This window comes from Prinia subflava, chromosome Z (genome assembly GCF_021018805.1).
Source record: "Prinia subflava isolate CZ2003 ecotype Zambia chromosome Z, Cam_Psub_1.2, whole genome shotgun sequence".
Taxonomy (NCBI): domain Eukaryota; kingdom Metazoa; phylum Chordata; class Aves; order Passeriformes; family Cisticolidae; genus Prinia; species Prinia subflava.
The window spans coordinates 95,113,513-95,132,186 of NC_086283.1; the positions used below are offsets into that span (position 1 = coordinate 95,113,513).

Sequence of the window (18,674 nt, forward strand, 5' to 3'; positions counted from 1 at the left end):
GGAGTTGCAGCATTAGCTTGGACAGTACGTGGTGCCCATGTCATTAATGGACTTTTCTAGCTGACTGTCTGATGCTGTGTAGGCAGGTCATCTGCACCACCCAGCCTGCAAACTGAATGATTATAATCTCAGCAAGTCAGGGCATTCAGGTGTCCCCACCTCAGTAGTCACAGGAGCTTCTTCATGTCAGTGATACTAACCCCTAATGATTAATAGTCACATGTGGTGCTTTTTAATTGTATCTGCTGAAGGAGCAAGATATAGCTGTTAGGAGCAATGCTGTAAATTTTGTCTGTAGCTTAAGAATATTCAGTGTGGTGCCACTGAAGTGACAAGGACAAGAATTGTAAGATAAGTAAGAAATTGTTTAGGGGATAAAGAGGCTTGTGCTAAAATGAGGAATATTATAAAGTGGAGTGGAGGTTACCAGTCAAATCATCAGGTTTTGTTTTTGTGGCCAAACATTTTATTCTTCTCATAAGTGACACTGGGAAAAATTGCTGTATCTTATACAAAATTGGAAGACATCCAGTACGAAATAGGATTGGGGAACTGTGTTGAAGTGAGTGAATGACTGGAATAAAAAAGTATGAAATTATATTGCAATATGCAACATTTTGTACTGGAGGACCTGAAACAGAAATGTCTGTGATAAAATGTGAACTTACCTATTATAAGGAGTTTAGGTAAGGATCTGATTGCATTTTCTGGATAAGATGATGTTTGCAAGGACCAGTCTAGTGCAGCTTTGAAAACAAAATCTCAGAAGATGTATAAAGACAGTAATTTTCAATTTAATTTGGGAAGATTTCGTGGCACTGTACAGTGTCCTGCTTAGATTTCATCTGGAATACTGTATACACTTATTTGTCCCCCTGGTTTTGAAGACTTTTTTAAGCCTTCTGTTATGTTCTTCATATTGGAGTCAGAAGTTTCACCTTATCACACTTTCTACTATAAACACTGGCCATGTTTTGCTAACTGTCTTTTATTGTTTACATATTTCTAGGTAGGAGGAGAAATGTGATTGACAGTTAGCTCGACCAACGTGGATTGAGAGGTGGAATTCCATCCTCCAATCCACGGGCACCATGGGAAATGTATAAAACTGGGTTTTGTAAATAAACTCACTCTCTTTTCCTGCTTCTTTCACCAGCGTGTCCTCGTGTAGTTCTTCCCGTGTCCACTGTGACACTTATTGTCATATTTATTCAGGTGGGATCATGAGGGGAGAAGGGCTGATGGGACAGAATGTGGGAGATTTCTGTATAAGACTGAAAGATATTATTTGCTTTCCTTAGTGGAAGACTGGAAGATGGTGTTGTAATCTAAACCAGTCAGAGTTGCCTTTTTTTTTCCCTTCACAGAGTAGAAAGACAAACACATACTGGCCAGATATACTGGAACAAGAAGGGTCTTAAAGAATTGTCTACCTAAGTATGGCAGGGAAGAACCTGACTTTTTCTGAGATTGGATAAATCTGTAAATGGGTATAAGGCCCCAAACAACTCTCTCAATGAAGTTTTTAAATGGCTTATGGTTGTTCATGTGCCCCGAGTTGCATGCATGGGGAGAAATACCAATACGATATTCTCAAGAAGTCAAAACAACATAAAGAACTTCACTGGCAACTTTAGAATATCAAAGAAATAGGGCAAAAGGTTTAGTGCAACACTCAGACAGCATAGAACACTTCTGAAAGTGTTGACTTGAGCAAACTTGGATCTAGCAAACATTAAGCCTGTTTGATTTTAATTTACTCAGAAATTCTAAGAAGAGATGATTGGAAGGAGAAGGAGGGAAAGACAGGAAGGATACAGAAGAGCAACCAACACACAGAGTAACCAACTCCTGGGTTTCAGCAGTGTTCAGACAGAGCTCCCCCAAGGAGGTGGGGTCTAGACAATGTGATGGCCTCTGTTCTGCCTTACATACCCCTGACCTTCCTGGGCCCTTTCCCCAGGCGAGATTTGCAGTCATTTGGCCACTCAGGAGCTGGGTTGGGGCTCCAGAGGCAGAGTGTGGGGCATTGCCTCCACTGTGCCAGTGGGTGGCATCTCTGTTGGGCTGGGACACAGGCTCTAGGGGCTGGGGGGGTACAGGGCAGGGCCCTGCCTTGTCAGGGTAAGGTCTGGCCTGCCCCTTTCCTCAGCACACGTGCATCCCAAAATGCCTCGAGACATCACTCTCTCACAATGGGATTGCATGATGCAATTCCCTAAAGCAAAATTAAATTCAAGAAGATTTTACCTCCACTTGTAATCCTATTTCTAAGATTTTTCAGGCTTGTGTAGAGCTTTCTAGGTGGACACTGGTAGAGTACTGGCTGTTTATACACTGCTCTCACTATGTCAGGGCTCACTGCTTGCATCAAGTAATTCTGTTTGAGACATGTTCTTCAGTTAGCAACATTTAAGCATAGTATTTAACAAAACTGTTTGCACCGTATATTTTAAGGGAAAGACAGACTATGCTTGTAAATAAATGAGGCCCCATAGTGTGTTTTTGTGGTGAGGTATGGAAATGCTAAAAGCTGGGATATAAAGCAGGGTTCTAAATGTCAGATTTTAAAAGAAAACTAAATAAAAAGAGTACAGTATATCAATTACTCTGACTACTGTCACATGTGGAGTTACAAAAACAGATTTGCTAAAACAAAACTTTTTATTTAGTCTTGCTTTTGGGTATAGTTAATGGTTTTGGAAATTTAAAAACGTCTTCTACTAGTTTAAGGACAGGAGAAGAAAATCTAAGTGGCAAGTGATATGCAGATAGAAATTAAATCCTGTAAAAATAGCACTCTTAAGTGTTTAAATAGTGATTGGAACATGTAGAGCTTTCTTGAAGATGGATTTAAGGATCATACAGACCTTCCTAGCCATGGCTGGGGAAGGTTGTTTGCTGGTTTCAGGTATAGTTAATCCAGATTTTTAAATAGCCTAAATGAGTGAACCTTTTTGGAAAGCATCTGCAGAAATATTCAGAATGATTCTACTACCCAGCTGTATGTTCTGCTGACTGATGCTGTTTGTTATGGTAAGAAAGTCAGGCCGTAGCTGCAGGTGGATGATGTCTTGTGTATTGTTGAGTTCACAGTCTGGATTCATCACCATGTAAACTGACACAGAGGAACATATGACCTATTGTTATATTGTATTAATGGGGCAAGGATGTACTGTGGTACGTTTTAAAGAATTCTAACTGAATTTGTCTTTGATTCATCAGGAATTTGGGATAACGATTATCATTAATCTGGTATTCCCTCCATACTAAGAGAAAGTCATCATATCTGAAACGCTTTATTTTGCAACTAGACAGCTATTACATCATCCCTCAGTGGCAAAGACACAGGATTTCTTGAAGCTGCTTGCAGAACAATCACTGTTCAATTGTCTTGATACAGTTTTCTTAACAATAGGTGCTTGCAAAATGCCTGTGTTGTCATGAGGCAGAGTATTGTTTTGGGACGTTGATTGCCTATTCACTGTGCCTCCCAGAGGATGCTGGAGTTAATTATCTAATGTCTGACCACCAATCCGGTTTACTTTACCAGATCAGACACTTGGGCAGTAATCTCAGTGACACAGGGGTACTGTAGGACTGAAACACAGAATATGATTCCAAAGAGCAGCGGGCTTTGACTCATCAGCAAGCACTGCACATGTGGACAGAGTTAACTGGCTCTGGGTTTTATTTGAAAGTTTCCCAGGTATCGACTTGCAGATGGGTGGATAAGTGCTGTGATGGATGAAGGTCACATGTAGGACTCTGGTTCTAACCTGCCTTGCTCCTCTGGAATACTACGCCTTAAACCTGTAATAGCACTAAGCTGTTTCTCCAGTCATTTGGGGATTGTATTTTCATTCTTTGTTTCCAGGTTTGTCTGAGTTCTTACGACTCCTAGATAAACCTTCAGGATTTAGTATCCAGGTATTATGTGTATGGCGTCACCAGTCTTGTTATTTTAAAAGCTGATTTGCTATTGAAAGTAATGCTTGCAAGCTGATTTTCCTAATAACAGGATCTGATGCTCTTCCTGAGTAAGACTTTGACTTCTTCAGACTTTGTCTGTAAGGAAGTGATCTATGTTGATTCTAGCAACATAGTTTGCAGCATTGTGTCTCCACAAATCCAAATCCACACCAATAGCTATAAAATCGCTGCATTATTTAATAATATTTTTTTCTTCTTTACCAAGTTTTTGTGTATGTTTTAACTCATGGACACTAAGGCATGTCACTGATGTGTGTTAAAAACATGTTTATACCCATATATAACTTTAGCTAGCAAAAAAAAAGAATTGGTTTACAAAGCCCCATATTCTGAGTTGTAGACCTGTTTCCTGTCAAAAGCTGTTTCTGTCTCACTGTGTTAAGACTAATTCTGTGCTCTTCTGCCAGAGTTCAAGGTAGCTTCTTTGTCTTTTATACTTATCTAAGTCCACACTCCAAATTACGATTTTTTTCTAGTGCAGCTGTTAAGGTTTGTGACTATGTTTTATCTGCACAGTGTCACTTTATTTTTTCTCCAAAGTTTATCTTTGTTAAATAAGCTCTGGTAGCAGAAAAAGAAATCCAGCTCACTGTTAAATTGAATGAACTGTTGCTCATCAATAATTTGATGTTTACAGTTGATGCAGGATAAGAATAAATTTTGTTAGTCCCCAAGTAAAGATTGGAATTTGTGGCTTCAGATTCCCTCTGCTCCAACCCATTCAGGGAACAAAAATCTTTGCCACCTTGAAATTATTGAGGCCCTCAGAGGTGTCTGAAGGGTAATGAGGAAGCTGGGGTCTTGAGGCGATGGAGAGAATGTAGGAAGGACATAATTCTGCCATGATCGATTAACTGGCAAAAAAACTTGGGGATATTGGCCAGTGAGAGTGGAATCCATGTCTCTTGGGGCTGGGGGAAGAGCAGCTGCAAAGATGTAATTTAAGCACAGCTCAAAAGGCATCTTGCATCTGCTTCTAGACAGAAAAGGAGTGGGGTAATGTGGGGATGTGTGTTGATCTCTGTGTTTGCTGCCTAATCACTCGATGATTATGCATTCCCATATAGAAATAATGCAATCTGTTATGGGCATCACTATGATAAATGCAATATTAATTCCAACATTTGAATATCTGTCAGGGCCACTGGAAGCCCTTTAAGGACTCAATCTATTGTGCTGGCCTTTTCATGTATAGGTAGTAATTTTCCCCTCAAAAATTTCATGTTGTTTCTTGCTGGCTATAAAATAGCAGAGGAGCTATTTTTTTTTTATCAATTGTTTTTGTTGCAGTCTCGTTTATGTCCAAAATTGAAATGCTACGACAAATACATTACTTTTTTTTCTATTTTCATGTATTGCTGCTACAGTAATTTTAAAGAAAAGTTTAAGGAAAGATTGACTGTTAGATGTATGCCAATGCTACTTTAAATTGGATCCTTTTGGCTTTTTGGGAAGGAGATTTGTTGGGGTTTTTTGGGGGAGGTGGTTTGGTTTTTTCTATTTGGGGTTTGGGTTTTTTGTGCATGTGTGTCTGGTTGTTTGGGGGGTTATTTTGTAGGTTTTTGGGGTTATCTTAGAGGTAATTTTTATTCCTTCTAAAGGAAGGAGTACAGTTTCTTCTCTAATTGTGCAGGCAGAGGTGGCAGAAGCAGCTCTCAGCAGCTGCTGCCTTTGTGCACTCTTGCTGGTCCTCAGGAGGTCAGGTGTTCCAATAGGAAGGAGTAACAAACCCCAAAATTGAAACCTGTTCACAAAATACAATTAAGGGTAAAAAAGTTCACTTCAGTGTGCTTTGTATGCTTGTTTTGGAGATAGAAAAAAATGGACAATAAAAAAAATTGCAATAAAGCCTGTGGAAATGCTGTAGAAACTTTGTATAAGGGCTAAATGTATTATGGTGATTTTTCTATCTTTCAGTGTTTTGTATGATTTTTAAAAAACAGTATTTTTTTCTGACATTGAGAATAGGTTCTTTCAAGCTAATGTACTGGTTCCTTTAAACATCAATTATCAAATTGTTTTGAGAATTTTCAAATTGAAAGGCTAAATGAAGAGTTCTCAGTGGGTTACAAAATTGAGTCACTAAAATGAAATCGTACAGTACAAATGAAACATGAGTTGAAATAAGATTCTGTTTCAGAATTTATTTTCAGACAGACTATGAGAGAAGAAATTCTGAAATTAATTTGTAGTCTGCTGGAAATGGATGAATTAATATGTCTGAATGTTTTTAATGACTTTTCTTCATCCCACCATCTAATAATAATTTGTGTATCATCTCCAACAGGAAACAGTCCTCAAGATAGCCCTAGGAATTTCTCTCCCAGTGCCTCAGCTCACTTTTCTTTTGCACGAAGGTAAGAGGTTGTTTGTAGTATTCAACACACATTGTGCATAGAGGAAATGTTGCTGCATGCAGATACAAAAGGTGATTGCAAATACATCTGTTGGGTCTGTCGTTTAGAATAATAAATATTAGCTCACTTATGTAAAGCCTTTTAAACCTCAGTGGCAACAAACTACTGAATGTATGCAATGTGAGCATATCTTTTTCAATTTAAAAAAATAGATTAATGCTTTAATTGTAACTAATCTGATTCAGACATTATGGTCTTACCTACTGAGATATGGGGAAATTTTAAACTACTTGAAGGTTTCTTCCTATAAGAAGTGCATTGCTTATAAGATCACTCTAATACAGGTCCTGATTTTACTGATAGCACCAATACCATTACCAATACCATTACCAATACCATTACCAATACCATTACCATACCTGTCATTGACCTGTTTCAATATCTGTACCACTGTCTGTGAGACAGTCAGCATTGTCACAGAAGTGTTGTGAGGATTAATTAATGTTAGAATTCTTGAAGATCTAAGGTGAATTTGAAGTGATCTGTGAAGTAAATTATTGTTAAATGAACCATAACCAAAGTTGATAGCATGTCATGGGAGACTGCCTGTTAGTGCCAGTGTGGTTCCCCATCACTTAACACATTGTCACCCCACTTCAAATAATAAGTTCATTGACTCTTAAGTCTGTGAAGGTAGGCATAGTTCATATGTTTACCCAGAAATACATATTTATATATACAATGAAGTTGGAGTGCTGAAGCAGTGTTGGGCATGTAACTGTTGGGTTTGCACTGAGCTATAACTTGCCTGTAAAGTTTTAGTTACTTTATTTTGGGAGATCAGTAAAGTAGCACACACAAATTCTCAACAGTAAATGCAAGGAAATGTCTTAACTTTTTTTTTTTTAAAGCTGTGCAGGGGTGAAAACTGGCAGAGTTTTTTAATCTGAATCTAATTAATTTGTGACAGTAGATCTTGTGAATCTTTCTAATAATTCCTGATGCTACTTTTTAAATTATCTTAAGAAAGTTGAGTATTTCTTTTGAATCTACTTCCTCTTGATAGTTTTCTTTTTGTCAGAGATACTATCTCTTCAGAGATTACATTTGTTTGTGAGCATACTTTTAGAAAGATTCATTAAATCCAGAAGTAGGTTATAACTGAAAAAGCAGATGTGAAAAATGGAGCATTGCTTAGAAATACAGCAGTCGGGAAATGGTTTTCCTTCCCCACCCATAATCAACAGAAAGTTTAAAGCATTATATTTTTACAAACATTGAAATTCAGAATTAATGGAAAAGAAGGATTTGTTTTCTAATGTTTCATTTGGATTTTGACCTCTCTAGAGCCCTCTAATGAGCTTTAAATAGATTCTTTAACTGAAGGAAATTTCTCTGATTTAAAAATATCTCACCACTTTAGTGGGATTCAAGAAACATTTAGAGCAATTTTCTGTGGAAACAGGTATTTTTCTGTGTTTGTACTGAAAATGCTTGATGACAATGCAGTTTAAAACTGCATTAATACAACTTTTTCATAGGAGTTTGCTATGTCTGTTGTGGTTGTTTTCATATAATCTGTGGTAGGATGAATTTTCATAGTAAAATGCACTGTGATTAATGAGAGCAGACTTCTGGCTTTATGCCCTTTCTGTTATATTTTGTAAATTTAATGGCTATACTAGGAGAAGGACAAGGGTGATAGAGAAGGTTGGAGCAAGGGCAATGGTATAGGGGTATGGATATTCCTTCTTCATCCACTGCCAGCCAGTTAGTGGGGACACCAGAAAGCTGGGACAGTGTGGGGAAGGGAGAGGCAAAGGAAACTATTGGAAGCCTCCTGTGAAGCTGCTTCCTTAGTGTAGCCACTTCTCATCAGGTGCTGGCCGTGCCATGCAGCAGCCAAAGCAAAGGGAGCTTCCTCAGGGAGGTGGCCCTGTGCTGTGCTGCTAGCAGGGGGACAGGGCTGGAGGTGGCCTTCCCCAGCACATCCAGGCTGGAGGGTCACCTCCCTCTGCCCATATTTGGTGGGGTGATCCGTGCCCAGGAATAAATAGCCTGTGCCTCTGGAAGTCAGCACTTCTGCTGTAGGTACAAGTCCAGCATCTTTGAACCCACGGGTAGGTGATGAACTGCACTTTCTGGAGCTGCTGGAAAGTGGGTAAAACCATACTTCAGGATAGAGGCAAGTGGTAGATCAAGAGTCATGGGGAAAATGCTGTAGGAGCTTGGTCCCTCCTTTTCCCATAATCCCTCATGAATGCCTCCTGTTCTCCCATCTTTGTCTCCTTCTTTCTGTGATAGCCTATCTGTACCCTTGACAGCTTTTCTGTGTGATTCAGGTACTCTCTTCACTATGAGTTACTCAATTAAGAAATACTTTCTCACAGATGCAGAATACATGGGTCTCACCCATGTTTAAATACTGCCTAAGTTCTTGTTTCAGTTGTGAACACCTAAGCCAAATTAAGAGAAAACTCCTTTTAGAATGGTGCTTTCATCTGGAGGTATCTCTTACATACCTGGGTGAAGAAGAGAATGTAAAAAAATTAAGAACAAGATTATGGCAGAGGTGCAAGTTTTTTCCAGAGTTTAGTATTTTACACAATTAGCAATCTCTAGCACATGTCTCTTCATATTTTAATACTAATAATGTACTGTAGTTCCTTTTCTCACACTTCATGTGTACAAAGTCCCAGAGTTTTGATTGTGTTTTGTGGATGAATAAATGGATATATTGGAAAGAAGCAAGGGGCTTTTTAGACAATTAGCTTGAAGGAAGGGACCTCTTAAACCTTTGCATCAATATGTTTAAGATTCCTGATTTGACATAACTTAAGTTCTTCACAATTACTCTTCAATTAATCTTCAGTTCTTCGGAATTTCACTTTGTGTCAGTCAGACTTGAGAGATGATCTTTGTGAAACAGATCTTCAGTTCTCCTTTCTGCACCATCATACCATTTATAAATAAATATTTGTCCTGATTTGTTATTTATATATTAATTTGCCTTTTTTAACATATTTGGTTCAATTGTATTGCAGTCATGGGCATCGAAATGACAGGTAAATTCTTTCTTCTCAGAAAGCCAAACACTTCTCTCATAGTTGGTCTTTAGTTTGCCACTTTGAATGTTGAAGTTCCATGTTGTCTTTGTATAGATCACCTCAGACAATGAAGAACGTAAATTGGGTTTTGGTTATAATTTATATATTTATTTTATTTTTTTTTATTCTGAGTGAGCATGATTTTTTTTTGAACATTTGTTTTTCCTGATTTTTGTATGTAACATGTAACATTTAACATTTAGGTTTGGTTTTACCTAATCATTGGCCTGCTAGTTTGCTGATGTCCTCTGCTGATGCCACTGAGGAATGCACTACCCTTTCATATGAATCAGACTGTGATGGTTATTCTGTGGCTCAGAGCGCTGTGGTCTGCATTTGTTCACAATTTTTTTAATATGCTTCTCACTAATTTTCATGTGATGGACCTAAAAGTTGTGAACTTGTTGTCCATTTCTGTTTGTATTAGATACCAGTTCTGTGGAGGTGTTCATTCTCTTTGTGGTTGTTTCATCTCACAGATTTTTAACTATAAAGAAAAACACAGTAAAAAATAATACATCTTTGGTGAATGCTTGTGTATTGTGGTCACCTATGGAAGTATACTGTTTGTTAAAACCCCTATTTGTATCCTGCTTTTGGGATGCAGTTTCACACAGTAATACTTGAGCAGGTGTTACTGCATTGGGATACTGCAGTGTTCATTTGATTAACCTCCATTTCATGACTTTCAGGACTGATGGTCGCCGCTGGTCGTTGGCTTCTCTCCCTTCCTCTGGCTATGGTACAAATACACCCAGCTCAACTGTGTCTGTAAGTATCCGTTTTGCTGTGCTGACAGATGTCTTTTGCATGCTTTAGCTTCTCAAATGTAACGTGCTTCTCTTAGGAAAAGACAATGTAGGTTTTGTTATGTTTGATAGACTTGTAACTACCATGTGATAGGAAACTGCTTTGCTTCCTGGAAATAAAAGAAAACTTACACAATGTGTACTTTGCTTGGAGATACTTTTTGGTATTGAGTAGTATTTAACTATCCCTTTTGATCTGCCTTATTTTTATCACATACTAGTTGGGTATCAAGTATTAAGTGAGGCTGCCTTGATAACAAGAAGAAAGACAAACTGTCTATGACATGATTCATCTGTCCTGGGTTAGACTGCTGTCGTAGGATGGGATGAATCACACATTTGCCTTTCTTTTCCTTTGGCAATTGTGAGATGTTACTGCATGATAATAGGTTAGATACCTAGCCTTTTAGGTGCAATTACAATAGAAGGAATCCTTTGGGATGCATAATAGAATAAGTTTAACCTTCTAATTTTTGCCTTTTGGACCAATTGTTTCAGTGTGATTGTAGTGGTTTAAAAAAACAGTTGTGAATTAAAGTCCAAATAAGCCACCCCCCTTTTCCCCATCCCACTCCAGTGAGAGGGGCATAAAGGCAGAGACCATGGGTTGGAAAGCCAAGAGCTGTGGAATAAGAAATGCACACTAATGGCAAGAAAATTGATAACGAAATTTATGAACGAGAAGGTGCTTTACACACAAAAGGTGTTCAGCACCTCAGCTCAGTTCTGTGTTTCTGCTGAGACAAAGACAAGGAAGCGTTTGGTCTCTGTGGCTTGCTTTCCCCGTCCCCGAGGCCAGAAAATGAAACAATGAGGGACAAATCCCCAAAAAAGCTGAATTGTTCATGTTTTGCTGTCTGCCACCACGCTGGACTTGGCTGTGGTTGTCAGTGTTTGGCTGGGCTCAGCTTAGATCCCCTCAGTCTCGCTTCTGCCAGTCCTGTGTCAGCCCCCTCCATACATTTACACCTCACACGCCACAGCAGTGCCTTGGGTCCTGCTCCAGGACTTGGGAGCTGGCCACGGGAGGAACAGCAGCCTCTGCTTTGCACATCTGCACCTCTCTGTACTGGAGAGGAGCGACTGTCCCACGTTATAGCCTGCAGCACAGCTCTTGGTTGTGATAGTCACACCTGAGAGGCTGTGAAGGGAAAGCCTGCTTTGGAAATAGCAAAGAGTTGATACTGTCACAGAGCACATCACTGCAGCAAAAGATTTGGTCTGGATACATCCAACTACGGCTCTTCAATGTTTTATGCCTTATATGTGTATAAAATGTATATGTTTTACCTTTTATGAATGACACATTTGACTGAATGGATGGTAACTGATTTTTTTAAGCTGTTTCTTTGACAATTAAAGTAGGCTTTCTCTTCCCACTTCCAGTGGGTTTGTTCAGTTTTTCTTGTGAAGCAGTTGAGTTCCACATTCTGTACAATGATGAAATATGACCATTTTGTGTTATGATCAACTCTTATTTTGTTTTTGTCTGCAAAGACTTCTGGAAGGACAAATTCTATCTGTCTTAGACCATGTTGAGTAATTTCATGTGTCTTAAGAACTTCTCCTCCAGAGCACTAATTTTGACCTCTGCTTTCTTTTCTGTGTGGATATAATTTTTGCCAAGTAAATTCCTTGGTTTTACATTAATTTCATAAGCATTTTCATTAGGGCGTGTTTCTGTACCTCTTATTGGAACTAGATCAGATATGCTGTGGTCTTCACCTAAAATATATTGACATAAAGGAGTTTATATCAGATAAAAATAATTGCCATAGAAACACCATCAGTGTTTCAAGAAACAGGCGTGTGCCAGAAAGGAGATAAAGCTGTGTCAAAAACACATCAAAACACAGTTGTAATTTACCGTCCATATTAATTGCTTTGATATCTTCAATTTTAAAATGGAATTTCTAATTTATATACTTTTTTCCCCACTTAAGTTCACTAGCTGCTGTAGGCATCCTTGAACGTGGAGCAGTTTTATGAGGTATTTGCATATGCTGCCCATGCATTTATGGTTTATGGACTTAGATGTCTTACCTTCTGAAATAGATCATTGTTGACTTATCCTATGATTATTTCTGACTAGAATGTACAAATATTAAAATACTTATGTCTTCCCTACCATTGAGTAAACAGTTTCTTACTTGTGGAAGCAAACCTGTTTTTCCAATAATACATTTTAGTTTTGTTGAAGAAAGCAGCAATAGAGAATTTATGTTGTAAATATCTACGGTGTCCACCCTTAAGAGTAAGGGAGCACCCAAGATTGGTGAATACTTGTGGTCAAAAGAAGTAACAGAAGTCAGATGATCCACAAAAACTCACTAAGTTTTATTTATTTAAATTACACACTTGGCATAGAAATTAGTATATTAGTCTCTGACCGCTGACGGCATGTCAGTGGGCTTTGCATAAATGAGTGGGGTGAGAAGGAAAGAAAAGAAGAAAAAGAAAAGGGGAATGAGAGGGGAGGAAGAAATCACCAGTCCTGGTTCCAGCATTAGCCCCGCTGCTGAGATAACTAGGGTCCTGGAGGTGCCCAAGGCTTGGCAGGGGCTACCATTTTATAGAGAGTCTATTGCCACCCTGAAGGTGGTTTCTCACTTTCTATGCAAATTAGTTATCAGTCACAGTCCATTGTTCCAGATCCTTGGAAATGGGTCAGAAGGCTCTGGGGCTTTGGTGGTCTTGTTCTCCCCATACAGTCTGTGCCTGCTTCTCCACCTCATTTTTCTGTGCTGTACTGAGTTGTGCTTATCTCCAGGAGGTAAATCAAAGACCTTTGTCCCAGAAAAGGGCTGTCCTACCTCTGTATGCCCCTTGTGCAGTCACATCTTGTTCTTTCTCACAGCGTTACTGCCAGCAGTCCTTGGCTGCTGTCACCTGCAGTCCTTGGCTGGTGCCACAGCCACCCTGCTGGTGGTGTTTGAGACAAACACATTAGCCTTTATTGTCTTGGCTTCGGCAGCACCTCGTGGTTAGTTTCTTTTTCTGTTTTGCCCCAAGAATTTGCTACTGCGGATAAGCCCTGCAAAAGCACTTGGATATCCTTTGAATTCTAAATCTTGCCACTATTTCTTTACTTCTTTTACGCCCTGGATAATATATGTGAATCACAAAACCAAAACTAGAAATGTACCCATCTAATTGGTTTCATATACTTTGTCAGAATTGGAAAGAGTTAGCACAGTTCAGCCTTCTCTTCCACATTATTACTAATTCTTAGAGGAAATGAGAAACCAGTTCATACAACACTGTAAATGTACATATGGAACACTCCCTTTTCAGAGACCAAGAAATAAAAGTCACATTAATCTAGACGTGTATCAACCAGTGAGCAGGAAGAGTTTTTACACATCGCTATAGAGCACAACTTTGGCCTTCACAAACAACTGAAGGTCAAAGCAGGGGCCAAAGTGTCTGTAGTTACCACAGTTTTGCTGAGGTGAGTGTAGCTCACCATTTCTTGTTACCTTGTTTTGTTCGTTTGTTTTTTGATATTGAAAACGATGAAATGGATAGAATTACCTATTTAATGGAAGCTTAATGGGTTTAGAAGTGGTGCAAGTAACCACATATACCAGTTCGCACAACAAAATCAAAATTAAAATACCTTCTGCTTGATTATTCAGTTGAAAAGTTGCTCTTGGTGTGCCTTACTCTAGCACAGTTGGATTGGATCTTGGCAGTTAGAAGATGAGTTGAGATGATTGTGTCTTCTCGGAGAGCAGGCCTTAGAAAAGTGATGAAATGAGACAATTCAAAGCTGTATATTTTTCAAATCTGTGTCATAAGTACATTTGAATTTCCATAGTATGCTATGGTTGAACATACTAAAAATATTTTAACTCTTGTGTGATTTTTGGAGCATTAATTGTAGAATGCCAGGAGAACTATTTTGCTTCAGATTTTTGCTGTAAGAATTTGGATTTGTACTGAAATCAGAATTTAGATCACGAAAAAAAGTACTTTGTGCCTGTGATGGTCCTGATACAACTGAGAGTGGTTAGCATTAGGAAAATCCTAATTTTAGTCATGTTGGATCTAAACTCTGTGACACCTTATATTAGGAGAGATGTGATATGAGTTACTTTCCCACTAATCTTCCCGTAATCCACTGAAAGCAAACAGGTAGAGAAGTGTTTTAGAGAGATAACCACCTGTGATGCTCTGTATTGGGAAATTTTCCTGTACTAGAGTATCTTTTATTTTACAGAGCATGGCTGTGGGAATAATGCTGTGAGGTTAAGTGCTACTAGCTGCTGTATTGTCAGATGAGAAAGAATTTACCTTACCTCTATCCTGTGTGCTGAATTATGCATGGCAATGTACTACGGCAGAATTCCATGCATGAGTTACTGTGACTCAACAAGTTACTACTTATCATATGAGCTGTGGTAAATTCTCAGTGGGCATGCCTCTTAGCCTGCAGCAAAGCAAGGCAACACAGTCTTGCAAACTTCAGCTTGTTCTGATGTGGTGCAGCATTCCCATGTAGACCAGTCCTTCTTAGCCTTTTCTGCCAGTGGGTTTTCTTCTTCTTTTGCTTTTAGGAGATGACTTCATGAGATCTAGTGTGATAAGAAAGCTTTTCTTTTGCTTTTAAGAGTTAGGATATTAGCCTTTACCACACAAGTTGTCAAGAGATTAAAAAGACTTCTTAGTTTCTGTGCTTACCAGCCTGGTTATTATCTGCTGACCTTAGAAATGCAGGGGTAATATTTGTACAGTACAAAAGTTTATTGATTTCCTTAGTTAGAAATGATGTAACAAAGAAATTCTTTACTGTGCTTGCCTCCATTAAAAGAGCACCCAGGTGGGGGCCATGGTGTTCAGTAAGAGAAGTCAGATAAGCAGTAATGGGCACATGTGAATTGATACACAGAAGAAATTCATTTTATTGAGAAGTACAGCAGGAAACTGAAGAGCTCCAGAAAGATACCCATGTTTTTCAACTTCTTTCCTTTTGTGGGTAAAATATGGGGAATGTCTGCATGGTACTAAGCAGCTTTGTGCAGTTGTGCAAGAATATTTATGAATCAGCTAACTTGGAAATTGGTTTTGGAACCAGAAACAGTGGAGCATTTCTCTTTATGTTTGTCAGTCCACATGAGCAAGGCTGGTCGTTAATGATTTGAACTATGTCTGTGTTCTTCAAAAAGGGTACCAGATCCAGGCTCAGTGAAAAGTTCAAAGTTCTGCCTCAGAGCATCTGACATGGCTCAGGTAGAGCTGCACAAAACCCCATAAAGTACAACAGTATGGTCATTTGCACTGCTCATGTAATGCAGCTCTATACATGAAATGTTGCAAGGATGGTTATCATGTTAGCACTTCCATTTTCATGCCTGGCCTTATCTTCCAGTTTTATACTAAGTGGATGGTTTTAGTGTAATTCCTTTCACTTTTTGCCAGCCGTATAACCACTCTGGATAAATGTATTGAGTTCTTTCACTTTATTTTCAATCTACATTTTTATAAGATATTAGCATAATAATTTTTTCAGCAAGATTTTAGATAGTATTTAATTTTATTTTTAAGAGCATTAGTAGTGTCTTAAATATGGATAATGAAGTACCTTTATTATGGAGATTTACAGTTGGCATTGTGACAAGTTGTACTTTACAGTTACCACACTTAGGCCATCCTATTCCAATAATTAATTTTCAGCAGACTCCATCTTAGCTATTCTTATGTATCATTGACATCAGACATCAAATGTCACCTTTGCCTTAGGAAACTTAAATTTTTGAAATGCAATGTAACTTCTGGAACTGAATTGGTTCTCTTTTTTAGTGTTTACTCTATACTTAGCTCATGAGTTTGAGTGATTATTTATTTTCTTTAAATTGGTAGGCATGTGAAACAGTAACTATAATTTTTAACTTAATTTATTAATGAGCACCAAATATGGTCTTCAGAATGTTTTTTTCACTCTGATGGAAGCTTGTGTTTTCTTGTGGTCTTGCAGTCGTCCTGCTCATCCCAAGAGAAGCTACACCAGTTACCATACCAACCAACTCCTGATGAGCTACATTTTTTGTCTAAACATTTCTGTACCACCGAGAGCATTGCCAGTGATAACAGGTGCAGGACCACTGCAATGCGCCCTCGGTCCCGAAGTCTCAGGTGAGTTTGTGTGTCTGGAAATGGGGGTTGGATCTAAATCCAGATACTGTGGGGAGCATCATGGTGTTCTACCCTGGTGATGTGTGCAGGTTTTGAAATATCTGTGTATGTAACTGAGGCTAAATGGAGAACAGTCCTTTAAATACTTGCTCTGGTTTTGGTAATGACTTACTTCAGTGGTAAATATTGTTAAGATGGGTCTTAATGTGAAGGCAGCTAACCTGCAGAGACAGTCTTGATGACCTAATCATTAATGATCTGGTTGTAGTATTTCTTTTCTGAATCTATGTAGCCGCTCTGTCCTCAGTAGTGACCTGTGTGTGTCTGTAATAGACTGACTGTATCAGTTCAGAGACTCTCTGTAGTGATATCTTGTGACAAAGTTTAGTGTTCAGTTTTGACCTTTAGGAATACCAGAAGCTAGATTTAGATTCACATAATTATTTAAGTTGGAAGGGACCTTAAAGATCACCTTTTTTCAAACCCCCTGCTGTGGGCAGTGAAATTTCCACTAGACCAGACTGATTGAATTCTGGACTGATTGAATGGGCAAGAACCACAAACACAGGAAATCAGTATTAAGATTTTTTTAAAGGGCTTTGTAGTGGATAGTGAGGCTCATGATAGCAAACGGTAAGTTTGTAGGTTTGTGAGGTCTGTGGGTATCTTTTATGAATTCTTTTCTTGAAAGTATTGTGCTTTTTTTTTACAGGCACAGTGCTCCAGCTTTGTTTGACATGTGCATATATATGACATTATTTGTAGGAAGTTACTGCTTTTTTCTGCTGGTTAGATTGAAAAAAGATTGTTTTGATACCTTTTTTCAAACTATCCATTTCAAAAAACAAACAAACTCAAAACAAACTCATTTTGTACTTTTTCACTTGCAGCTACCAGAGTTCTTGGTCAGATCTTGCTATTTTGATTGTGTCTAGTCTTCAAAAGTACAGGTATAAGACCAGTTAAATAGATCTCTGTTGCCCTTCTAAGAAAAAGATAGTGTTCACAAGGCTTCATCTGTCTTGAAATACAGATGCAAACTAGGAGAATAACATGGTTAGCAGTAGATGTCAAATAAAATTAAATAATCATGAGGACATGAACAGAAAGAGCAGAAAGGAACCAAGTGTACCATTGATGGCAGACTATACCTTTCCAAAGAAGTCTGTGCTGACTTTTTATTGTAAATTAATCATACAGAAATATGAGAACTAACTGTAGTTCATGCTGGGACAAGTGTAAAGGGATAATTTGCTTTGCTTGCAGCCCTGGACGTTCTCCTGCTTGCTGTGACAATGAAATAATTATGATGAACCATGTCTACAAAGAAAGATTTCCAAAGGTAATGAATTATATTTAAGATTCCCAGTATCTAAATTGATAGGCAACATAGGTTCTAAGTAAGTGGTGCTTTTGTTATGGGAAGTAATGATCCAGCCTTGTAATGGCTTCCATAAAGCATCCCTGAGCTCTTACTGCAGCGATAAAATCACAATAAAGTAAATCCTGGCTGAGAACTGGACATTCATTTGGCAATGCTGCCAAACTGGTTTTGGAATGAATCATGCTGGTAATATACTCTGCTGATTGGAATCTGATGATACATTGGATTTTAATAGGTGGTGTGTACTTGGAGCAAATGCATACTGCATTAGTAAATCAAAAACTGTTTCCAGTGCTAAGTCTTCAGAAGCATCTGCTGTGATATACCAGATTCCTTCAGTTAGTGCCAGTTCTTCATTTTCCCAAACACTTGCTATATACTTTACATATATGTGTATGTATTATATGCACCAACTTAATGAGATCAGTACACAGATGTGGGAGTTTGGCTCTGAGATAAAAGGACATTTTGCTCTCCTGTCCAGAGATCTTGAGAGACAGATGAGTTCCTAGGTGCAGTTGTGTGTGCACAGCTTGAAGCACTGTGCTCTTGGTTGCTTCTAGGATTTTGGTTACGCCTTGAAAATAAAACAAGGTACTGTTCCTAAAACATGAGTTAAAAAGGGAGAAATTTCTTTGCATGTCTTCAGTATGAGGAAAGATTTGTCAAGATTTGCAGAGTAATCGAGCAACAGTATGATGTGTGAAGAACCCACTCATCTTAGTGTTTGAGATATGAGCTGAGATGTGTGGGATTACTGTTTAATAATAATACCTTCAAGGTTTTTTTTAAGCATCTGTAGTTCTGTGAGAACCAGACAGTTGGTTCTGTAAAACAAACACATCTGGGAACCTGCAGACATGTTTGGCAGGACCTGTGAGCCTGTGGT

At 38.5% G+C, this 18,674-nt stretch overlaps 1 protein-coding gene across 4 annotated transcripts in view; it reads left to right on the forward strand.

Moving 5' to 3' along the window:
• Window positions 1–18,674, forward strand: part of MAST4 (microtubule associated serine/threonine kinase family member 4) — a 275,995-nt gene that overhangs the window by 207,386 nt on the left and 49,935 nt on the right. For all 4 annotated transcript variants that reach the window (XM_063423907.1, XM_063423908.1, XM_063423910.1 and 1 more), the window contains 4 exons: window positions 6,281–6,350; window positions 10,150–10,228; window positions 16,244–16,401; window positions 17,668–17,743. In XM_063423907.1, the coding sequence (XP_063279977.1) occupies window positions 6,281–6,350; window positions 10,150–10,228; window positions 16,244–16,401; window positions 17,668–17,743 (383 nt within the window). The remainder of the gene's footprint in view (window positions 1–6,280; window positions 6,351–10,149; window positions 10,229–16,243; window positions 16,402–17,667; window positions 17,744–18,674) is intronic.